Here is a 23,016-nt window from a genome sequence, read left to right on the forward strand (position 1 = left end):
TAGAGATGGTTTCTTCCATGTTTTCTATTTTTGAGAATCATAATTTGTTTCTTACGTACTGTTTAAATATATAGATGAATTAAATATCTCAAACACTATTTGATATTGCTAAGAATTTGTGTTCGTTTTGATCATTGATATTGAAAATTTCAGAACTCAGTGTCAACAGTACTTTACCATTGTATAGAGATGAAATTTGTTCTTGTCTTGTCTCTCTTTTTTAGTAACATCTTCAAGGGGTCAGCTGTGTGTATGTACAGCATGAGTGATGTGAGAAGGGTGTTCCTTGGTCCATATGCTCACAGGGATGGTCCCAACTACCAGTGGGTGCCTTACCAAGGAAGAGTCCCCTACCCACGACCAGGAACTGTAAGTAGCCTAGATGCTTAAAATATAAAAAGAGTAAATGTCTGCTTAAAATTTTAAAATAGCAGCTATACCCAGATATTAAATACAGGTTATGTAAAACCAGGATTCCCAGACTATAAATGAAAGCAAGGAAAGAGTTTCTGTGACACAATGGAACTCCGTGTTTAAAACCATTTTCTTTATGAACATCAGTGCTTACATTCAGTGCTTACCAGTTATTAATACCCATCATCTTTGAGTAATAGAAACTGAAAGGACAGGCTTATTATTTTATTTTCTGAATGGGATATAGTGAAAATGGCCTTCATGGAGAGTTGGAATAATTAGGGTACACCTGGACTTACTCTCTCTGATCATAGCAGAGGCTTAAATGGAGAAAAACAGTTTTTTAGCTAATATTGTAGGTAAAGAAAATATGTGAAAAAAACCTCATAGAATGAGCAGGACCTATTACTTTTTGAGATGCTGTTTGCCATCGCCAAACTCTCCTTTACCATCCAGAAGCCCTGGGCACACGCAGGCTTAAAAAAAAAAAAAATTGGACAGAACTCAAAATATAAACAGCTTTGAATCTTATTTAAAGTAGCGATAAAAAATAAAAGACTTCAGTATGGTAGAAAATAAGTGGAGTCATCCTCAATATGATAGCAGAAGTAATAGAATATTTTGATAGAACCATTCACTTAAATGTGATGTTTTTAATCCTAAGAACCATTAAGGAAGTAATTTTATGTGATGAAAAACTTGTATTTGAAGTCTAACCATTACTTTCATTTCACTTCAGTTTTTTTTTTTTAATTCTGTTAAATTTAAGTTATACTTTCTATGATTTTATTAGGCATAAATTCTTTTAATAGTCTTGTATTTCTGTATTGCTAAATTTATTTATGAGCAAATTAAAATTTTCCCAGTTTACAAATATTACTTCTGGCTGATGGAGCTTGTAGATATAAATAAATAAATAAATAAAATTTCAGAAGAATAAATGAACAAGATGGAATATCTATTGATTATGTGAAGTCCAATGGGTTTTATAAAAAGCACAAAATATTTATTCTATTTCTTAATAGTAAACTGTTTTTACTTTGTTGGTGGACATTTTTATATCCCTAAGACTATTTATATCTCTATGGCTAATGAATGCCACTGTATTCTAAATACAAACTCTTATGAGGTTCACGTCAACAAACTTGGAATTACTTCAATGTGCTAGATATTATGCTACTATTTGGAGTTACAAAGTATTTGATCTGAAGATGTGTAAAATATATTTGGAATTAATAACAGTAATTAGAAATTATTGTATGCCAGATCCTGTTTTAAGAGATTTATACCTATTAATATACTAGAGACCTAGTGCACGAGAATCATGCATTGGGGTGGGGGGGCTGTGGGGGAGGGGCTCAGCCCTGCCTGCTCCTTCTCGCAGTCTGGGACCCCTCAGGGAATGTCCCCTGCCCGCTTAGGCCCAATCCCCGAGGCAGTCAGACATCCCTCTCGCAGTCTGGGGCTCTCGCAGTCTGGGACTCCTCGCTCCTTACCACCCACCACTGCTGCTGCACTCGCCAACCATGAGCCCGGCTCACTGATCCTTAGCGCTGACTCTGAGGTGAGAGAGGCCACTGCCGCCTGGGTTCGCCAGTCATGAGCCCGGCTTCTGGCTGAGCAGCGCTCCCCCTGTGCACTGACCACCAGGGGGCAGATGTTCAACTCAGGATCTGCCCCCTGGTGGTCAGTGTGTGTCATAGTGACCGGTCATTCCGCCGTTTGGTCAATTTGCATATTATGCTTTATTGTTCCTATTTCACAGATGAGGACTCTGAGGCAAGGATAGGATCTAGGATGCAGTCCAGGCAGTTTGGTTCTAGAGCCTGTGCTCTCACCCAGTATTCATGGAGAGATGTCATAACATGGGAAATTAAGTCAGCAATATGCACCAAGTGCTAAAGGCAGAAGGCAGAAAGGATTGCCTGATATAAGAATTAGGAGACAGATGCCAGGAGGAGATAACACCTAACTCCATGAATAAAATCACTTGGATGAGTTCATTAATCCCAAAAGGTGGCAGCTGAGAATTTGCCATTTCATCACATTACTGATGAAAATATTCTGTGACATTTAAATAATGTGTCAGTAGATAATATTTATTGTTATTTATCTTTTTTTAAATTTTTACCCAAGGATATGTTTTTTAGTGATGAGAGAGAGAAAGAGAGAGGGGGGAGTGCCTTTTCAATGCACCCTGAACAGGGATAAAACCCAAAACCTGGGTATGTGTCTTGACCTGGATTTGCAACAACCCTTCAGTTCTCCAGAGCTTTAACCAACTGAGTCTCACCAGCCATGGTAGAAGGCATTTGTTTTTAAAGGAAAACCTATAATAAGTATCGCTAGATACAAAAATAAAAGTCCATAAAGGCAAAAGAATGACACAGATATAGGATAAAATAAAAATAAATTCCTTACTGTAACTTTAAATCACACATTTCTAAATTTTTGCAAGCTATAATTAAATGGTAGTAGAAAAGCAAAAAATAATGAAAAATGCCACAAAATATGTTTTATCATTTCTTCTAAGAATTTATAGAACTTTTTTTTATATTTCTATAATATAAAATGAGTAATTTTATAATTTACTTAAAGAAAAAGTAATTCTTTAATTCCTTTAACTGTTACACTGGTATGTATGTGTGTGTATATATATTGAATTAATAACAGTAATTAGAAATTATTGTACGCCAGGTCCTGTTTTAAGAGATTTATACCTATTAATATACTAGAGACCCAGTGCACGAGAATCATGCACTGGGGTGAGGGGGTTGGGGGGGCGGGGCTGTGTACATACAAATGTATACATACATATATGTGCATAAATACATACTCTTTTCAAAACAGGTTTTATTCATTTTATTTCTCATGAATTATTAATGATAGATATCAAGGTAATACAAACACTTGATTTCCCCTTCTAAGTCTCTTGTTAGAACTTCTCTATATTCCTTTTAGCTCCAAAACTGTTACGTTAAGTGGCAGAAATTACTTAAGTGGAAGACAAAAAGCATGAGACGAGATATTGTACTCTGAGTGCTTGTACCACATAATGAAATAAAAGGGACTGTGAAATATGAATTTTCTCATTTTTGGTTTGTTGCTTTCTGTGGAGCATTTATATCCAGTGATGGTATTTTGCCAGTGTACTACAGTGCATCCTTTCTGACTCCTATGGCCCTCATCTACTCTGCTTGGTCCATTCTGATTGGTCAGTTTCAGTCCCTGCAATTTAAACACTTAATAACACCTGTTCTTATCCCTAAACTAACTTTTTAGAGATAGTACTTTTGATATGTTTTGTGGTACCTTTTCAGGGTTATACCAGAAACAAAGCAATAAATAATAGTTTATATTGGATTTTAGTTTGAAAAGAGCATTTGTATTTTGGCATATACATACAATAAAAATCAAATATATTTAAAAACATTATTCTGAATCAAATGTATCTAAAAAAGTTATGCTGAATGTCTCTAACATGTAATTTTAATATATTCCATTCACTATTCCAAACACTTCATATATCACATAAATAAAATGTATGGTGTCGCTACTAATAGAGGCATCAGATCCTTCCATACATTTTCATTAGATGCATTTGCAATTTTTGGTAGGAAATGGTGACATAACTAAATCCCATTGTGACTTAATATATGTTTAGGAAATACATAGTATATATTACATCTACTAATCTAATTAACATTATTTCTTTTACTTAAAAAATGATCACAGGTTTAGATTCCCAGGCCATTTATGTCATATACTAGAGGCCCAGTACATGAAATTCATACATGGCTACAGTCCCTAAGCCTTGCCTAGGATCAGGGCCATCCTTCTTGGCTGCTGGCAGCCAGCCCCACCCCCCGCCGCCACCTATACCCCTGTCTCCCTGTTCACCATCAGGTGATCAGAGCCTGCTGGCTGGGGAGAGGGACCGAGAGGTTGGCTGTTCCCACCCGCTCGCCGGCCCCACCCCCTGCTGCTGGTCGCCCTCTGTGTGGGGGGTGGCCGGTGGGGCAGGGTCCTTGGCCTGGCACCGCCCACATCTGCCGCCACCCACCCCCAGTTCCCCATTCCCCATTGGGTGATTGGAGCCTGTCTGCTGGTGGAAGGGACCAAGAGGTTGGCTTGCAGGCCTTGGTCAGGCAGTCAGGGCCTGCAGGCTGGGGGAAGCTCCTGTGTTGAGTGTCTGCCCCCTGGTGGTCAGTTCACATCATAGTAATCAGTGGCTCCTCCATTTGGTTGATTTGCATATTTGCCTTTTATTATATAGGATTATTATACTAGTGCCCCAGTGCACAGATTTGTGCACATTGAAAAGATATTAATTAGTAGGTGGCTGGTGGGGTGGGACTGGGTGAGAAGGGCCAGACACTCCCTGGAGCCAACCTCTTGTGGTCCTTCCCTGGCTGACTGCATCTGGGGCAGTGCCACAGCTCAAAGGGTGTCTGCAGAGTGAGTGGGCTCCCTCCAGCAGGTGGGGTCCCTCAGCCTGGCCTGCGGGGATCGAGCTGAAACTGGCTCTCTGACATCCCCCTGTATTGAGCATCTTCCCCCTGATGGTCATCACACGTCATAGCTACCAATTGGATGGTCGCTTAGCCTTTTATATATATATATACTAGTGGCCCAGTGCACAAAATTCGTGCACAGAGGGGGGTTCCCTCAGCCCAGCCTGCACCCTCTCTAATCAGGGGCCCTTTGGGGGATGTCCGACTGCCAGCAGTCAGACATCCCTCTCACAGTCTGGGACCACTGGCTCCTAACCGCTCACCTGCCTGCCTGCCTGATGACTCCTAATTGCCTCTGCCTGCCTGCCTGATCACCACTAACTGCCCTCCCCTGCCGGCCTGATCTCACCCCCAACTGCCTCTGCCTGCCTGATCACCCCTAACTGCCCTCCCCTGCCATCCTGATCTCACCCACAACTGCCCTCCCCTGCCAGCCTGATCACCCCTAACTGCCTCTGCCTGCCTGATCACCCCTAACTGCCCTCCCCTGCCGGCCTGATCTCGCTCCTGAATGCCCACCCCTGCAGGCCTGATCTCACCCCCAACTGCCCTCCCCTACTGGCCAATTTGATTCTGATTGGTTGGTTTCTATGCCAGTCAGCATCAAAAGCTCCACCTCTTAGGCAGCCATTGGCTCCTCACAGTTCACCCAGATTTGGATCTGATTGGTTGGTTTCTATGCCAGTCAGCTTTTCCAGGCCTATCTCTGGGCCTGATCAGAGAGGCAGGGCTGATCAGCAGCCCCTGTGGAGGCCCAGAGAGAAACAGAGGTGTGGCTGCTGGTGAAGCCCATAGAGTAAGAGAGAGGCAACGACTGATCAACCACTGCCACAGAGGCTGCAGATCAGACCCTGCCTCTCTCTTCAGGCCTCTCTCTGGGCCTGATCCACAGCTCTCTCAGCAGTCAGTGCTGGGTCGCTGCACCCACACCAGAGGCTGTCAGTGCTGGGTCGCCCCGGCAACCCAGCACTGACTTCAGGACTGACTTCCAGTTGGTCGAGCCTTCAGTCATTTTGGAAGTTACGGACCCTGGGTTTTTATATATTAGGACTAGAGGCCTGATGCATGAAATTTGTACAAGAGGCTTGGCCCTTGCAGTCGCAGCCACAGCTTCATCTGGAAGGTCATCCAGAAAGTCATCTGGAAGGTTGTCTGGCTGTCCAGTCTAATTAACATATTATGCTTTTATTATTATAGATAGATAATTTATAATCATGTTAAATATATTTTAATCAAAATATGTCCTTCTCTTTATCTTATCAGTGTCCCAGCAAAACATTTGGTGGATTTGACTCTACCAAAGACCTTCCTGATGATGTTATAACATTTGCAAGAAGTCATCCAGCCATGTACAATCCAGTGTTTCCTATTAATAACCGCCCAATAATGGTCAAAACAGATGTAAATTATCAGTTTACACAAATTGTAGTGGATCGAGTGGATGCAGAAGATGGCCAGTATGATGTCATGTTTATTGGAACAGGTAAATATTTGACTTCAGCTCTAAATTCCCTTCAAGACCATTGAATTCAACTGAGAATCAAAGGAAGTTTTTATAGTCATTTTCAAGTTATAGTTAAATGTTAATAAATGACTAAAAAACCTGAACATTCTATTGTTATAATGTTTTATCTTTATAAGCCATTTGACATATATTAAATTCAATTTTTGTTTCAATCAAAAGTTGGTAAGTATAATCAGGTAAAGCTAATGATTAGGTAAATAATCAATATCCATAATTGAGTCATAACTCTTTCTGGACAGTGGCTTTTTAGAACAAAGATGTATTGCTCAAACCATATTATTAATTGCCAAAACATTCAGTAATGGTTTCTGAATTAATTGGTGCAAAATTATCCAAATTTTAAAAATACCATAGAGTGCAAATCTCCTAGCAAATAAATTTGGGCAACAAAATTTGTTCAGTGTTTTTGCCATTCAATGGGGGTGAAAACACTTTATCAGAAAAACAACAAAATGGAGTTATAGGATCATCACATACATTTTTAGATACATTTCTATAGAAATCCAACAACATAATTTTAATACTTCTATGATTAGAAAACACATTTTTTACAGCTATATTTTCAGAAAGAATTCCATTGCTAGTATGACATATTGTTTTATTTTTCCCCTACTCTCTTTAATAATACTTTTTTCAAAGTGCCAGTTACAAATTTGAAACTATCTACTTAGGGTCAAGTTCCAAGGTAATAAATTCCTAGTCTCCATTAGCATTGTTAACTGACATAAATCAATGGGAAACTGGGTGAGTGCTCCACTGAAACCTTGTATAATAACATTTATTTTCCCTTGGTGAGAAACAGGTTAAAAATTGCATTAACTAAATGGGAATGACAACATTGGAGTAAGTGCTTTAATGACTTAAAGTTTTATAAAAAAAATTGTGAAATACCTATGTTATCAGGTGTAACAGTGTCAGGTTCTGAGCAATACATTACAGTCTACTATTATGAGTGAGAAAGTTTCTATATCAAATGCCAGAATCCCAATGACACTCAATGTTCGATAAAAGTCAATGAATTGCAAATATCAACTTCTGATGATAAATATGTTTAGAAATTATAAGATGATATGGTTTCTTTTTTTATAAATTTTAGTTTATTATTTAATGTCAAATTATAATTAGATCTCTCTACAGAGTAATTCATTTTGTTCACTAATGTCACACTTGCCTTTTTCTTCACCTCTGGCCTAAGCATGTTGAGAAGTCCGTCACTCATTGTCAGTGCAACAAAAGCTTGCTTCCGGCTCTTTGACCAAAGAAACCCAGTCATGGGTTTTTAGTTCTACTTGGACACATGCTGTCCTTAAAAGAACCAGTTTCATGAGCATGTTGAATGTCTAATGATGTGGATGGCTATCGGTCAGCACAGACCTGGGTCATCTGTCAGCAAAGTAAATTGATTACAGTAATTTTATCTTTTAACTAAGTAGCACATCATAATGTATTGATCCTAGTTGAGTAATCTGATTCAGTTTGTGTGAAATTGTTTGAAATACTACTCGGTAAAACTAGATCTGGAACACAGATAAAGTGATGTTTGGATACTGGAGACCCATCAGAGGCACTAAGTAGTTTAACCTAACTTACCTTTAATCTTTGGTATTATAAGGAGTCTAAGGTCCTGTAAACATAGAAGGATCTTCTTAAAAGAGGATTTTTTTTTAACTTTACAAGGGATACACTAGCAACCTTTTTTGATCTCATATATCACATCATATTGATCCCCTGAAAATGGTTATCAGTGATATGCATACATTGAATTATTTTCTGCCATAACTTATTTTTTACTGGCAAGATTTTCTTCTCAAATAATAATTCTTTAAACTTGATTAAAATGAGCCAGTTGAAACTAAGTATACTTGATCAGCTGATTAGAATTGAAATGCTGAAGTGTCAAAATGTTTAATTTAATAAGGCCCTGTTCTTCATTTTATCAAGAAATAGAAATGTGCCTATAAATACTGGAAAATTACTATCTGCTTACCCCAACTTAAAATAAAAGTGACAGCTCTTGTCATTAGAACAATTTTAAAATTAGAATAAACAATGCTTGAAATCTACCTAAATTGTGTTCAACTTAATAGTTTTTATGATTTATGCTTCTGAATTTTAAATTCCTCAGTACTGTAAAATTTATTAACCAAAATGTTGACCAAAATTGATTAACCAATGATGGAAAAAAAAAAACAAAAACTGCAGTAAGTAATCCAAGGTGTTTATTTGGAGAAATAAAGTTGTCATTCATCACTTAATGGTCATTCAGCTGTCTTTAGGGGCCTCTAAGTACTAAAGGCTTTCAGGTGACAAGAGCATGAGCAGCCAGGCTCTGAAGCTCTAACCACTCAACAATTATCTGCTGCTTGACAACATTCCTGGCTTTTTGAAACTCCATTAAGTCTTCATAGTAGTCCCTGATTCCATAACAAAAGTGGAAAAACCTGTCATTTCAAAGCTGGTATTATTTTTGTTGTATTTTTTTTTTCTGAGACACCTGACAATTGAGATTAAAAAGAATAATAATCAAACCTAGTAATTATTATATGTGCTTTTAATTATGCAAGTTCAGGGTGATATCATCTTCAAAGCTTCATTTATTTCTAAAAAGTTGATTCTTTTAGTTTCATGCTATGTTTGTAGTTACTCTAATTGCATGAAATGCATATGAATATGTTAATAATCCTGTAACAAAAAAATAAAAGGAAGACTGAGGTCAAAATGTTCTTTCTGGTCAAATACTGAGTCCATTCATTAACACTAAACTCTGTTGAGGTCTATTTAAATCATGCTCTTCTCCATTTTCTCTCAAAGATGTCGGAACCGTTCTTAAAGTGGTTTCAATTCCTAAAGAGACGTGGCATGATTTAGAAGAAGTCCTGCTGGAAGAAATGGCAGTTTTTCGGGTGAGTGCTGCTTAATTTCAAGTGTTAACAAGTTCACTCGTATGTCTTTCCCTCAGGACAGCTGCACACTAAACTTGGTATGGACAAGAAGTCTAGCATACCCTTCTAATTAGCTTGTCAATTGGAAAGCCAGACACTAGTCAAAATAAACCTTGAAATTTTCAATGCTAGTAAAATCTAAAAATGTAGAGAAATGTATTCTTGGCTCATATTTTATTTTCTCAATGATAATATATGTGATTTACATTGTATATTATTTATGTAAGTTACCTCAATGAACAAACTTCATGAGTCCCCACCTCCAAAATCTTTTCTTTCACACTTTACAGTATAATTGGGATGATAGGTAACTTCCATGAATCTATTAAGGGAAATACTTTCAGGATGATAGGGGAATGAACATATTCAACCATTCCGCAACTTTTTAATGAATTGTTTTATCATCATATTTTCTTTATAAAATTATTTCTTAGAAGAAAAGTTTTAATAATTTTATATCACTAGTGGTAAATTTGTCATGGATTCCTACCCTACACTTTTAAGAAATGTACAGATATTTGTCCCTCTGTCTTGAATTACAGAAGGTCAAGGCAAGTTTACATAAGATTGGGGTAGAGACTGGAGGATATGGGTTGACGTGAGAAAGGCCAACTTAAATAATATAACTTACCACAATGTCTGTTCCTTCTGGAACGCTAGCTAATAGGAAGAGTTTGGGTTGAAGCACACCTTGATAGATATTATTTATTATAGGAGAGGGGAGTAGATATCTATAAAAGGAGTGATTTCAATTATTGATAAAATAATAGAGAATCATATAAGACTGCAAAATAAACTGGAATTAGAAGAATTTTGTGGATGAGAAAACTTTAGATCTAATCTTACAACTCAAAATTATTCCACTTAGTCTCCAGGTGGCTCAGATCTTTACCTGTAAAATGAAGCATCTGGATCAAATTTTTCATTTGATTAACTATTTTAATTGTAAGCAAAGTCTTCCTAAGACATTTCTTAGCCTCATATTTCTAAATCAATTTATTAAACTAAATAGTACTCAGTAATATTTTGAAGAGGAAATGAAGTACATACATAATTGAATGAGTATATATCAGGCAAGCTCCTGATATACACTCATTCAATTAAAATTATGATTACCATTGGAACAATAACTGGTAAATCATGACATAGACAACTATAAAAATAAAAGCATAATATGCTAATTAGACCGGATGTCCTTCCAGACGTCCTTCCGGACAAAGCCAGGGTTGAGGGAAGCCTGGGTCCCAGGTGCCAGAGGTAAGCCAGTGCCAGCAGCTGGGGGAAGGAAGGCCTACTCTTGCACAAAATTCATGCGTCGGGCCTCTAGTCTTATAATAATAACTAAACAATGTTCCAGTGGAAAGATTTAGGTTCTTCAGTCACAGGTACATGGCACTTCTGTTAGGAACACTTAACAATACCTTTGAAATTTCCCATCAGTAAAGCAGCAAGAATAATGCTTACTTCACAAGGAGGCTAAAATAATTAAAGGTAGTATATGTAAAGCATTAAGGACAGTGCTAAATACTGTACTCATAATTTATTGTTAATATAATGTTATTGTTTTGGTTTAGCTACACTGAAAATGAGCCACATTTCCAGTAGCACTTTCTACTAATTCTTGGTCTTCAAAATAATAAAATTATCATAGTTATATTATGAATAGAGGCCCAGTGGACAAAATTCGTGCATGGGTAGGGTCCCTAGCAGCTGCCAGCTGCCTACTGGGGCCTTCCTTCATTCCACGCAGTCCCCTGGTGGTCAGTGCATGTCATAGTAAGCAATCAATCTCTCGGTCAGTTTAACTCCCGAGGGGACACTTTGCATATTAGGCTTTTATATATATAGATTTTTAAAATCAGATCCTTAGACCTTATTTTATTTATGCCTGACATAGAGTGATGACTAATTGCTAGTTCACTAAGTCCCACTTCAGTATTTACACATTGATAATTTAATCTATATATTCAAAAATACAATTATCCTAACTGACTGTGTTAGCAATATAAAGTCCATCTAGATTCATCAAACCAATTATGGGCACTGAAGGGTGGGTATATGAATTGCTATTTTGGGTCCTTTGTTGTGTCTTCCAGAGCCTAAAGTATGTTTTCAACCAACATCTATTAAATAAATGAAGGAATTGGTATTGATAAAAAAATAAAATATGAGAAAGTAAAGGTCTTTCTCAGGAAGACCATGTTAAAGGAGGTGCCAAAGTATGAGGAAAATAAACCGGGAACAGCAACAAGTTATACTGCTGATTATGTCCCATATTACTCTCTAGTAGAAAAAAATAGCAATTCTACATATTGAAAATTAATATTGCCACCAATGTTGTAAATGAAGTTACAGGACACACTAAATTATTATGTTAACTTAAGCATTTCTTAATCATTTCCTAGAATGTGTTACTTATGGATTTGTCATGGTTGGTTCATTTGCATAATACTTTACAAATAATTATTACATATCATTTTTAAACTTCTATTTATTAACTAGAGGCCTGATGCACAAATTAATGCACGGGTGGGATCCTTTGGCCTGGCCGGTGATCAGGGCAATGCAGGGGGCCGGCCTGCTTTGGTGAGGGATTGTGGGAGGTTGGCCCCATTAGCCAGCTAACCAACAGCTGATTCTGGAAGGAATCGGGCTCCCTCATCCCTCCTGTCTGAGTCCAGGGTGTGGGTGAACCAGATTTGGGGCTGACAGGGCCCCAGCAGCAATGTCTGGGTCAGTGCACGTCATAGCTACTGGCCGGCATCCGGTCATTCCGGCTGTTCAGTTGTAACAGTCACTTAGGCTTTTATATATATAGATTCACTGTACACAAATATATTCTACTTACCATGATTCTGGCACAAATTTAAACTCTTATGGTTCAGAGTTGAATGCAAAAAACATGGTCCTGATCCTTTTTTTTTTTTTAAAGTATATTTTATTGATTTTTTACAGAGAGGAAGGGAGAGGGATAGAGAGTTAGAAACATTGAGAAACATCGATCAGCTGCCTCCTGCACACTCCCTACTGGATATGTGCCCACAACCAAGGTACATGCCCTTGACCGGAATCGAACCTGGGACCCTTCAGTCCGCAGGCCGACGCTCTATCCACTGGGCCAAACCGGTTAGGGCATGGTCCCTGATCTTATGCAGTTTACAGACACTTACATGTTCTCCATCATAGTTTCAAGGACTTAATTTATTATCTATTATTACATTTAAGTTTTATCTCATATAATTGTATCAATTCATGTCATGCCATTTTAAAATTAATATTTGTTTTATTAATTAATTATATTATGGGATTTTATGAATCAGAACATGTATAATTTTACAATAATACTATATTCTAGCTAATTTATATTCCCCATATCTCTGGAATTTTAAGTTTACATTTTTCTTCTTAGGTACATTTTTTAGTAAATTAATAACAAATTTTAGTAAATTAATAATTTTTAATAAAGATTAATTTATTCTGATCTTAAGTGACTGCTATCAAAATCTTGAGTGGTTGCAAACACATATGTTTAATATCTATTAGATTTGTTAGCATGTTGCAATTTCCAGAGAAATACACAACTGAGTTATACCTATGATAACTTTTAAATGACATTTGTGTAATGTTTATGATATCACAAGAAAATGTCTTTATCAGTCTCTAACAATTAAATATAAATAAGTAATATAGTGCAGGCATGGAAACAAGTATTTATGCATTTATAATTTTGTAAAAAGATTGTTTGCAACATAGAACACATCTCTTTTCATAGATAAATGTTCCAGTTCACTTCTATGTTCTCTGCTCTGCATTATTGTCATTATTATTTCTTTGGTCCTCAAGTAGACAAAACATATTGGGGCAGAGTTTAGAGAAATATTTACTTTCAACATTCTGTTCTATCAGGCAAAGTTCATACATATATTGTGGTCTAGCAATTGGAATATTTCACTGTCAAACTTTGTTTAATTTTGCAGTGGGAGAAAAAACACAACACATTAAAGCAATTGCTATACACAGGGAAAAAAGCAGAGAAATGTTACTGTCTCTATATTTCTAAGTGAACCTTATGAGTCATTCTATTTAACATAAAATAAAATTAAAAAGGGTTAACCTGAGCAAGATGGTAGTTTGACAAGGTAAATAGACAAGGCACAAATTTAGGGTCATTGTAGTACCTGATACTCTTGGAATTTAAAAAGAGATTTTTAATATCATCTAACCAGTTAATTTTACCATAATTTCTCCAGGAGACCATATTCATTATGGGTCCTTGCTAGACTGAATAACCAAATTTCAAATGAAATCCTGAATTAGAGCCAGTACTATGTCCATTACCATCTTGAGGGTGGTGTTAGGAAAACACCCTAGCTAATCACAGAACATTCCAGTGGTTTCAGTTACATCCAAGATACTTTTATTTGGGTGACATCACATCCCAATCAGAGTACAGAAGAAAAAATATTTCTCTATAATAGCATTTCCACTTTAGAGTAAAATTTTAAAAGGTAGTAAGAGGTGAAATAATATTGGCATTGTTATAAAACTCTAGAAATGACTTTGAATTGTCACTATATATTCAAAATGACATTAAAATACTAAGACAAACTTAATTCCAAATATTATTATAATCACAAATCTATATTTATATATTTACTATATGATCCTAGGAACATGATCCTCAACTTCTTCAGTTCATAATTTTTAAAGTATTTTTTAATTATGATTACTTATTATGCTAAGTGAATTAAGCCAATCTGAGAAAGACAAATATCACATGATCTCATTTGTGGAATCTAATGAACAAAATGAATTGACCAACAAAATAAGACCTGAATCATTGGGTTATGGAACAGACTGACATACCTCCATGTCAGGGTTGGGGGACGAAGAGAGATAAACCAAAGAACATATCCTATATAATAAAAGGCTAATATGCAAATAGACCGAACGGCAGAACAACTGAACAACTGGTCACTATGATGTGCACTGACCACCAGGGGGTGCATGTGGAACATGGCAGGTGTCTGCAGCAGGCAGCAGAGTGGGGAACATGGCAGGCAGCAGCCATGGGGGGATGGTGGAGCAGGTGAGTGGGGGTGCCAGACCAAGGTGGGGCACCAGTCGCTGTCATCAGAGCGATCCTCTGGTGGTTACTGAAAATTCTTTGCTCCCACATGCCACAGTCCCGCCTGGCGCTCACCCCTGCTGCTGGTGCTGGCTCTGCTCTCACCTGCAGCTGGTGCCGGAATCGCTGCTCACACCTGCTGCCGGCGCCCTGCACCGGCCCTGATCACTCCTGAGGGCTTCTCCACCTCCCCCGGCTCCTGAGGGGTGATCAGGGCAGCAGCCACTGCTCACATCCACTGACCATGCCAGACCCACTTGAACCCACTGCTGGCACCAGTCCCAATCACTCGGCACTGTCAGAGGGAGCAAGCGCAATGTGTGGGAGTGGTGGCAACAGGAGCAGGGCTTCTGGCGGACAGGGGGCCAGGGGCATGGAGGATGGGCCGAGACCTGCCCCTGTGCCCACCGCAGTCTCACGGCCCACAGTTCATTTCAAGGTGCACGAATTCATGCACTGGGCCCCTAGTATACTTATATGCATCGCCCATGGGCATGGGCAATAGGGTGGTGAAGACCTGGAGCAGGGGAGTAGGGGCTGGGTAGAGGGGAGTAAAAGGAGGGGAAATGGGAGACATCTGTAATATTGTCAACAACAAAATATATAAAAAAGGAAAATTAAGATTACCAGTAAATGGTAGCTATTGTTAACTAGTTAGACCAATAAAAGTCTCCTTTAAAATGCTTGAAAATTCCACATCTATATCTCATTAAAAATATTCAAAAGGTATAAAAGCCAGACATATCTAGATTTTTATTTCACTCAAGGTGGGATTTTTACTCAAGAGGGTTTTACTTCTGAGACATTGAAGGATTACATCAAGTTGCAGTACCTTAGTGCAATGGGTTTATTTATAGTCCTATTAACTGCAAGAGATTGCAAGGCAGTTACATCAATAACGCATGCATTTTAAACCCAACTTATGCAATATTCCATGAACAGCTGAGCAAGTAAATGAAAGAGTTTTCATTTTCATTCAAATGTAAAACAATGGATGCTTTCCAAAACCTAGATTATTAACTTATTCTAAAGGAGTTCCCATGTGTTTAGCTTCCAGGGAGCTATGTCAGATTCTCCTAGGACCAGCAGGTTCAAAAGCTATGCAAGTGCAAAAGTTTAATAAGGACTAGATTAAAATATCTGAAAAAAACATATAGTAAATTAAAGTCATAGAAAATCTTGAAAAGATGCTTTTTTAAATATAATTTTACTTGAATGCCAATTGAATTTGCAAATGAACCAGTTTGCATGAAAAAATGCTTATGAAGCTATATTTGATTTAAATGGAAATCATATTCTCCACCAGCTATTTCTCAGAACAAAATATAGCTTATTTAAATGGATGTCATCTTAATACTTTATCTATTCAAATTCAACTAAGGCAGCATATAGTATATCTGATTCCAAACTGTTATTAATTTTCTAGTCTGAAAAATAAATAAGGCTCTTTTAATTAAGGGATTTTAAGATCTTAATTTAAGAATGTTGAAATCATAATGTACGTAATGTGAGTTTGGTGTGGATTGAGATTTGTTTTGTTTTACGATTTATGTATGAAACAATTCATTTTCATCTACTTTGTGGATATGTAATTCAATGACCATGAAATTAATGAATGTTAATCAGCTTCACTTTTAGATAGTTTTACTTAAGATTTTCAAAGAACTTAGATATATCTAACTTTTACTTCAATTAGAGTAAACTGTTAATAATTCTCTAAGAAACACTTTTCTTGCACCTTGAAAGTCTGCTTGAAGTTAGCTGCTTACAAAATCACATAACCATTTCTCCTGTGAAACTTTTGGAATTAAAGAAGTTACTATGGAAAATGTTTATTTTTAACACTTCTAAATTCAGTGTTTGGGTTCATTGATTTCAATATTATACAAAACTAAATAACGTAGTCAACCTTGTCTTCTATAAGGTAAAAATCAGTGATGAATTGTCTTCTTAATTTTTGTGATTTGATGCTATTATAAATTCTAAAGATCATATCACTGAAAAGAGAAAATTGATAGATATTCCTCTCATAATAGTTGTCTTTATGGTTTATAATTCCTATAGAAAATATTTATTGTTAATATCATTAATTTAAATTATGAGGAATCTTTAAATTATCTGAATAAAATTAGTTTACATTCTAAATCATTTATCTCATGTATTTCTCAAGCAGGTTGTCTTTTATTTAGTTACTTTACTTTATTTTATTTTGAGAGTATGTTTATTAAAGTTGGGGACAGTGAAACAACGAAGGGCTTAGGACAGAAGAAGCAACAGGAGAGAGCCTAGGTGGGCGTGCTTTGGCTCTCTGGGAAGTCAGACAAAAAGGGGCTTCTTGGAGACAGGTTCGGGGTGTTAGGCCAGTATGAGCTGCTGCTGCCCATTGCTCTCCTGGTTGGTTGCAAGTGTCATGGGGACCCTCAGAGTTTAGGAGATGCATGCCTGTGGGGAAAGAAGAGGGGAAGGGAAAGGCACAGGCATACTACCAGGCGGGAGAGCAAGCGCTGGGTCCTCTTTCTTGAGGGTTTTAAAATCCTAGGGTTTAGGGAAGGTATTAAGGGAGGGTCTCAATAGGATATAAGCTTTATGTTGATGTGCCAACATGAGGTTTATTGCCTTAACCTCATCTGTCTTTGGGTGTGGTTGGCGTAAATGGTACTAATTGGATTTCTGCTATCCATCTCCCCTAGTAGGATTATACCCAAAATATGGGGTTTTTGAGTCCAAGTTTGTTGTCTTGAGAAATCGGAGACTAAAGTCATGTTAGTGGAACCGAAGTTTATTGAAAGGAGCCAGTCCTGGAAAAGATGCAGCTGGGGTTCGAGGAGAAGCCCAGTGTCCAGGGCTTCCTTTCCATGTTACAGTCGGGAGTAGTTCAGCATCCAAGCTAATTAAAGTCTAATCGTCCATGTGTGGGGGCCCTCATGGCCATAAGCCACTTGAGCATGGGAGCACATCTCCTGCCATCAACCCAAGAACCTAGCACACTAGAGAGAAGAGGAAGCATGCATGCTTTTTTATATACTTTATATGCTTGTTATTTCCTGATTAGTCCTTTCAAAGAATTTGCCTTCACAAATTCCTTGGGATTGGTTTATATGCCTTACTACCTTGTGATTGGTTATCTGCAAGCTTCCTGTCTTAGCAACATTAAATATTTTAAAGCTCCTGTCTCCCTCACGCACACCTTTCTTCTCTGCCCAGTTGGGTGCCTTAGTAACTTCGCCTACTTGGATTTTTGGTTTTATTTCCTCCTCCCCCTTCCCCCATGGGCCCTGTCCCTGTCTACTTAGCTTCCCTCTGTCTCCTTGGGATGATTTAAGCTGTTTATACTCTAATTGGGAAGGAGAAATGTAAACCATTTACTCTTAAGTATCCTTGTTATGAAGATAGGATTTTTTCTATTTACTAGATGCCTGTAAACTACTTGGGTGTTTAACTATCATTCTCAGTTTCCCTAACGTACTTGCCCTGGCTTACTAGCATGTCTCATTTCCCCCTCAGAAATTTCCATCCATGAAATCTTTTAGGGAAATATCTTAGGGTTGATGAGGGAGGACAGTATGTCTTCATTAACTGCTTCCTGTTGACAAGGACTGTGATCCCTGCCTATACAGGATGTGGAAGTCTCTCTCTGCATGATCTAAGGGGGACAATGGAATGGGATCCAAGACTGGAACAGAGAAGTTATTAGCTGATTCTTCCAAAGTAGGAATGGACTGGAATTCCCAAAGCACATCCTCTTGATATGGAATTGTTGTATCATTCCAGAAGCAAAGTTGGTAGATTGCTTCATATTTTGTTGACTCAATTATGTAGTCCTAAAAATAAGTCAATTCAGTTAAATCGTTGAGTGTCATTTCAGGAAGTGGTGATGCAGATGGGCTCCCAAAATGAGACCTATATTATATAAACAAGAAATCAGGTGTTTAATAAGGGGCATGCCTATGAAACAGAAGAAAAACAAAGTTTAGTGGTCATATCTATTTTAAACCAGTTTCTGAGTCTGTAAGACTGTTAGCCGAGAAGACTTTTAGATGAAAGGATCAAATTTTCTTTTCTTAGAATGAAAGCAAGCAGTGTACAGTCTGATAGATCCTCCTTTTCTGCAGTTTGAATATCTCTGGTGATATAAATTCTGCACAGTGTACACAGAATCAGTCACTAAGATTGTTTAAGTATAAGCTGTTGTGATGGTTTCTCAAGGTTTTATCGAGTCCTTTAGCTGTAATATGCAAGTGCAAAGCTCAGATAAAAAAATGTTTAGTTCTCAATAATTCCAAGTCAAAGGATGGGAGAAAACTGAAACATTAGTTAGAAGAAATAAGTGGTCAATTATGTCATCTAAACAAAGTCCAGAAATAATAAGACAGGCTGAAAGTGTTCATTCAGCAGATCGGTTCTTTAGTAATTTCTGTATCTGAGAACGTTAGGCAACCTCTCTAGAGTAAGGACTAGACTCAGTGGGCCAAAGGATGACTGGCCCTGAATGGGATATGAGCAAATAAAGACATTGAGTATAGAATATTTTTTAAAGAAATTCTAGCTAAGATTGAAGAATTAAGGACTTTTATTTTTAATTTATTTTATTTTTAAAGAGCATTTTATAGATTTTTAGAGAGAGAGGAAGGGAGAAGAGAGAAACATAAATGAGAGAGTGTAACACCAATCAGCTGCCTCCTGTATGCTCCCTACCAGGAATGTGGGTGCATGTGCCCTGACTGGGAATCAAACCAGCAGTGCATGGGATGATGTCCAACCAACTAAGCCACACTAGCCAGGGCAGAATTAAGGACTTTTTAAATGATAGCTGCCTTTATTTCATATACAAATTCAGTGGAAGGAACAGACTATACTGGACAAAAATAGAAAAGATAAAAGAAAAAGGAGAAAATTGGTAGAGGATTTATTCATTAATTTACTTATTCATTCATTCAACAAATAGTTATTGAAAACTTATAAATGCCAGGAACAATCCCAGGTGCTAGGGATATGGCCATGAATAAAACAAAAATTCCTGTCCTAAATTTGTGTGTCGGGGTGGGGTGTTGGGGTTGAAGGGGCAGACAAACAACTAAGAAGACATATTAGATGCTCTGCTGACCCTCCTCACATCCTATCAGCCTACCTCTAATTCCCACTGTGTATCTTTCTCTTTCTGCCCCAGGACTTCTCTGACAGCAGGCAAAAGGGCAAGCAAGAGTCACAACTGGGAGTGTGTGAGATTTAACATCCCTGTGGGCATCCACTGAGTAATGGAATGAATAAATACTTTTCCTGGTACAAACCTCAGTGGACAGTTTTGGCAGTCACTGTCCATTATTCTTAGATTTTCTCTCAGTGGTAACTTCAATGACATCCTTTTATTGATTTTCCCTCCTTCCTCTCAATTCTTAATTCTTCACTCCTACTCTCCACCTGCAGATAAGAGCTTACCTCAGATTCTGCTTTGGGAGGTTGCGGGAACTCGTGTGTATTTCCAGATAGTGATAAGAACTAAATAGAAAGGCTAAAGCAAGAAAAGGATGTGTGCATGTGTGTGTGTGTGAGAGAGAGAGAGAGAGAGAGAGAGACAAAGAGAGAGAGAGAGAGAGAGAGAGAGACAGACAGACAGAGAAACAAGCACATTTGCAAAGTGTTTTACATTTATTAACTCATTTAACCTTCTCAACCATCCTCTCAGATGAGAAAACTGAATTACAAAGAAGTTACGTAGCTCACCTAGTGTTACACGTATGGCCAGGTTTGAGTTACTGTTGGAATCTATACTGTTTGTTTGGCTCCAGAGTTCAGCTCTTTATACTTTGTTTAGGGCTCAGTTTCAGCCACCTACACAGTGAGGCCTTTTAACATTATTCTTCCTACCTAACAAAGCCTTGTTCTCATTAGCCACCTCTGAAACCCCTAAGCAATCTCCTTCTTAGTATTGCGAGAAATAAGCTAATGAGTTCAGATGAATAACCTTTTGGTGGTCTAAGTACATAAAAGAAGAGTATTTATTTATGCTAACTACATGTGTTCAAATCACCTTACACAAGCCCAAAAGAGGTAAGCCTTTTCAACACTTAACTGAGAAGTTCCATGGCATCCTTCATTGCAGTGAGCAATAAGCCCAACTTGGTAGGCTTTGGTAGAACACATAACAGTGCTTTCATCCCACCTGAGCTCCTACAGTCCCCAATGGCTGGAAACTAGCCTCACATTATCAGCTCATCATTGATGCTGTTAGGAGTTGGCCTGGCACTTTCAGCCAGGCCACAGTGTTCTCCAGTTGAACGTACACATTTTCACAGAACACCAACAGCAGACAGGGTCACTCTGAGACCCTGATGAGTCAAGAGGAAAGCAAGACCTTCCTATAATTATACCTGAACACACACAAGAATACAAACATTGTCCAAACCATAAAAGATGACCAAATCGCATATCCTACCTATATGAATGATCGCTACTTGTTTCCAACCACTGCTTAATCCTCACTCTGTTCTTCCCTCCTTCTAAATAAGATTTCTAAAGATACCCAATTATGGAATTACCTCAGCTTTTTGATAGCATCCAGTGCAGAGCAAAGCCCCACTTTCTTGAACCCTCTATCAAATTACCTAACACAAGTCCAAAAGATGTAAGTCCTTTCATTGCTTATGGAGCAATTCCATGGCATCCTTTATTGCAATAAACCCAACTTGATCAACTACAGGTGTGTTCCTAATGGTCTCTGGCTGAAAGACATTAACACACTCTTCTTGTCTGTTCTACACATTTAACCCTTATCTATGAAATTTCTTTCATGTATCTTATTTCTCAATTATATTGCTTCTTACGGGCACTGAAGTTTTCTCTCTGAAAACATATGTTTGTGTTCTATGTTAATTAGTTGATGACTTTTATAATTGACCAAAGGTTCACATTTTATTTTCCTTCTTTAGGAACCAACTACTATTTCAGCAATGGAGCTTTCCACTAAGCAGGTAATATCATTATATGTTAAAACCAGTATTCTACATTGTTTTAATTTTGTGTTTCAAATATATTAATGTATTGATGATCCATATAATTGACAATTGTTCAAAAAGGAGAAAAGAATGTTTTTTACAAAAAGCTAGTAGAATAAAATCTAAAGATATTTTCATTGCCCTCACATTTTGAGCAATCTCATATATGTCCTATAAATATACTTGTTAGATTATTACTTGTAAATTTTCACTTATATCATTTCTGGTTATTGTAATATAATTTACTAAATAATTGTATTCATCTATCTATCTTTCCTTTAAAAATAACAGTGGTGGATATTTCAGAGTATAAATTTATAATTTAATTTATCTGTATATATAAACAAAGTACACTTTATAGGCTTAAAAGCATGCACTAGACTATATATGTTTGGAGATCTTGATTTTAAAGGTCACTTACTTTTTCAGTGGTATTCTAGTCTAGAGAAAACATTTAGTTTGGCTAACTATGAAGGATAATGGCAAAATAGTCCTGCCAAATGATGTTATTAAACTCCATGAGTTCATAGGTTATGGACAGCATGTTAACAGACTTTCCAGTCACAGTGAATGAATGCTTGGCAAGACACGTGAACACAAATGACTTCTAAATGTTAAATGACATGTACAAAACAAATATAATTTTAACTGCTAACCAAATACCCTTTCCCCATAAATGTTATCTAGCCTTTCTATCCAATATGTAACTGGTAATTATATTTTAAAAAGGTTTTAATATTGAGTTGAATTAATAATTAATTATTAAATAACCTAGTAGAAAAAAAAACAACAGAATGGAGTAGGGAGTCCCTCACTCGCTGCAGTGAGAACTTACACACAAAATTGTTTGATATGAGAATCCTTTGGCTAATCTTATTTCAGAACTGTCTTATCTCTGACCACGCATTAGCCCTTGTACAAGACACTAAAGTACTGTGCCAATAAAACAGAGTATATCCTTTCCACACATACATGTCAAAATAGATTGATAACCTCCAAGATATTTACAGAAACTCAGAGTGCAGATATTATTGACCTGATACTGTTATCTTACACTTCATAAGCATTTGTTCACCTGTTCTTTTCATCTAAAAATTGTCAAATGTTGGCAAGCAAATCTAGGGATCTCCAGGATGAAATCAAGACTGGGATATTCTTTCCCATAATGATTTGTTAAGTTAGTTACTCTCTGCTAGGTTTCATTGCCAATTTTCATTATGTTGTATCTAGTATTATAAAACATATCTTTCTGTTTAAAAAATGTTAAAGCTAACTCAACAATTGCCTATTAAATATAATGCATTTCATCAAAATAAAAATAAAAAAACACCAAAAACAAACAAACAAAAAAACAGTTTATCAGTTTTAAACTCCATGATGGAAGAAAGTGTCCCCAGTCTTTATTTTCCAATAGTGGGAGTTCGATATCATTAAAATGTGGCTCCATTTCTTTTATGCTCCTGGAAATTGTAAGAGTGAGGCAGTAGTTTCAAGAGGGATA

General features: G+C 37.2%; 1 protein-coding gene across 2 annotated transcripts in view; it reads left to right on the forward strand.

Annotated features, from left to right (window-relative positions):
• SEMA3A (semaphorin 3A) overlaps positions 1-23,016 on the forward strand; it is a 196,674-nt gene that overhangs the window by 152,252 nt on the left and 21,406 nt on the right. For both annotated transcript variants that reach the window (XM_028157967.2, XM_054726411.1), the window contains 4 exons: positions 225-369; positions 6,192-6,411; positions 9,265-9,356; positions 21,450-21,491. In XM_028157967.2, the coding sequence (XP_028013768.1) occupies positions 225-369; positions 6,192-6,411; positions 9,265-9,356; positions 21,450-21,491 (499 nt within the window). The remainder of the gene's footprint in view (positions 1-224; positions 370-6,191; positions 6,412-9,264; positions 9,357-21,449; positions 21,492-23,016) is intronic.

This window comes from Eptesicus fuscus, chromosome 14, assembly GCF_027574615.1.
Source record: "Eptesicus fuscus isolate TK198812 chromosome 14, DD_ASM_mEF_20220401, whole genome shotgun sequence".
NCBI classification, from domain to species: domain Eukaryota; kingdom Metazoa; phylum Chordata; class Mammalia; order Chiroptera; family Vespertilionidae; genus Eptesicus; species Eptesicus fuscus.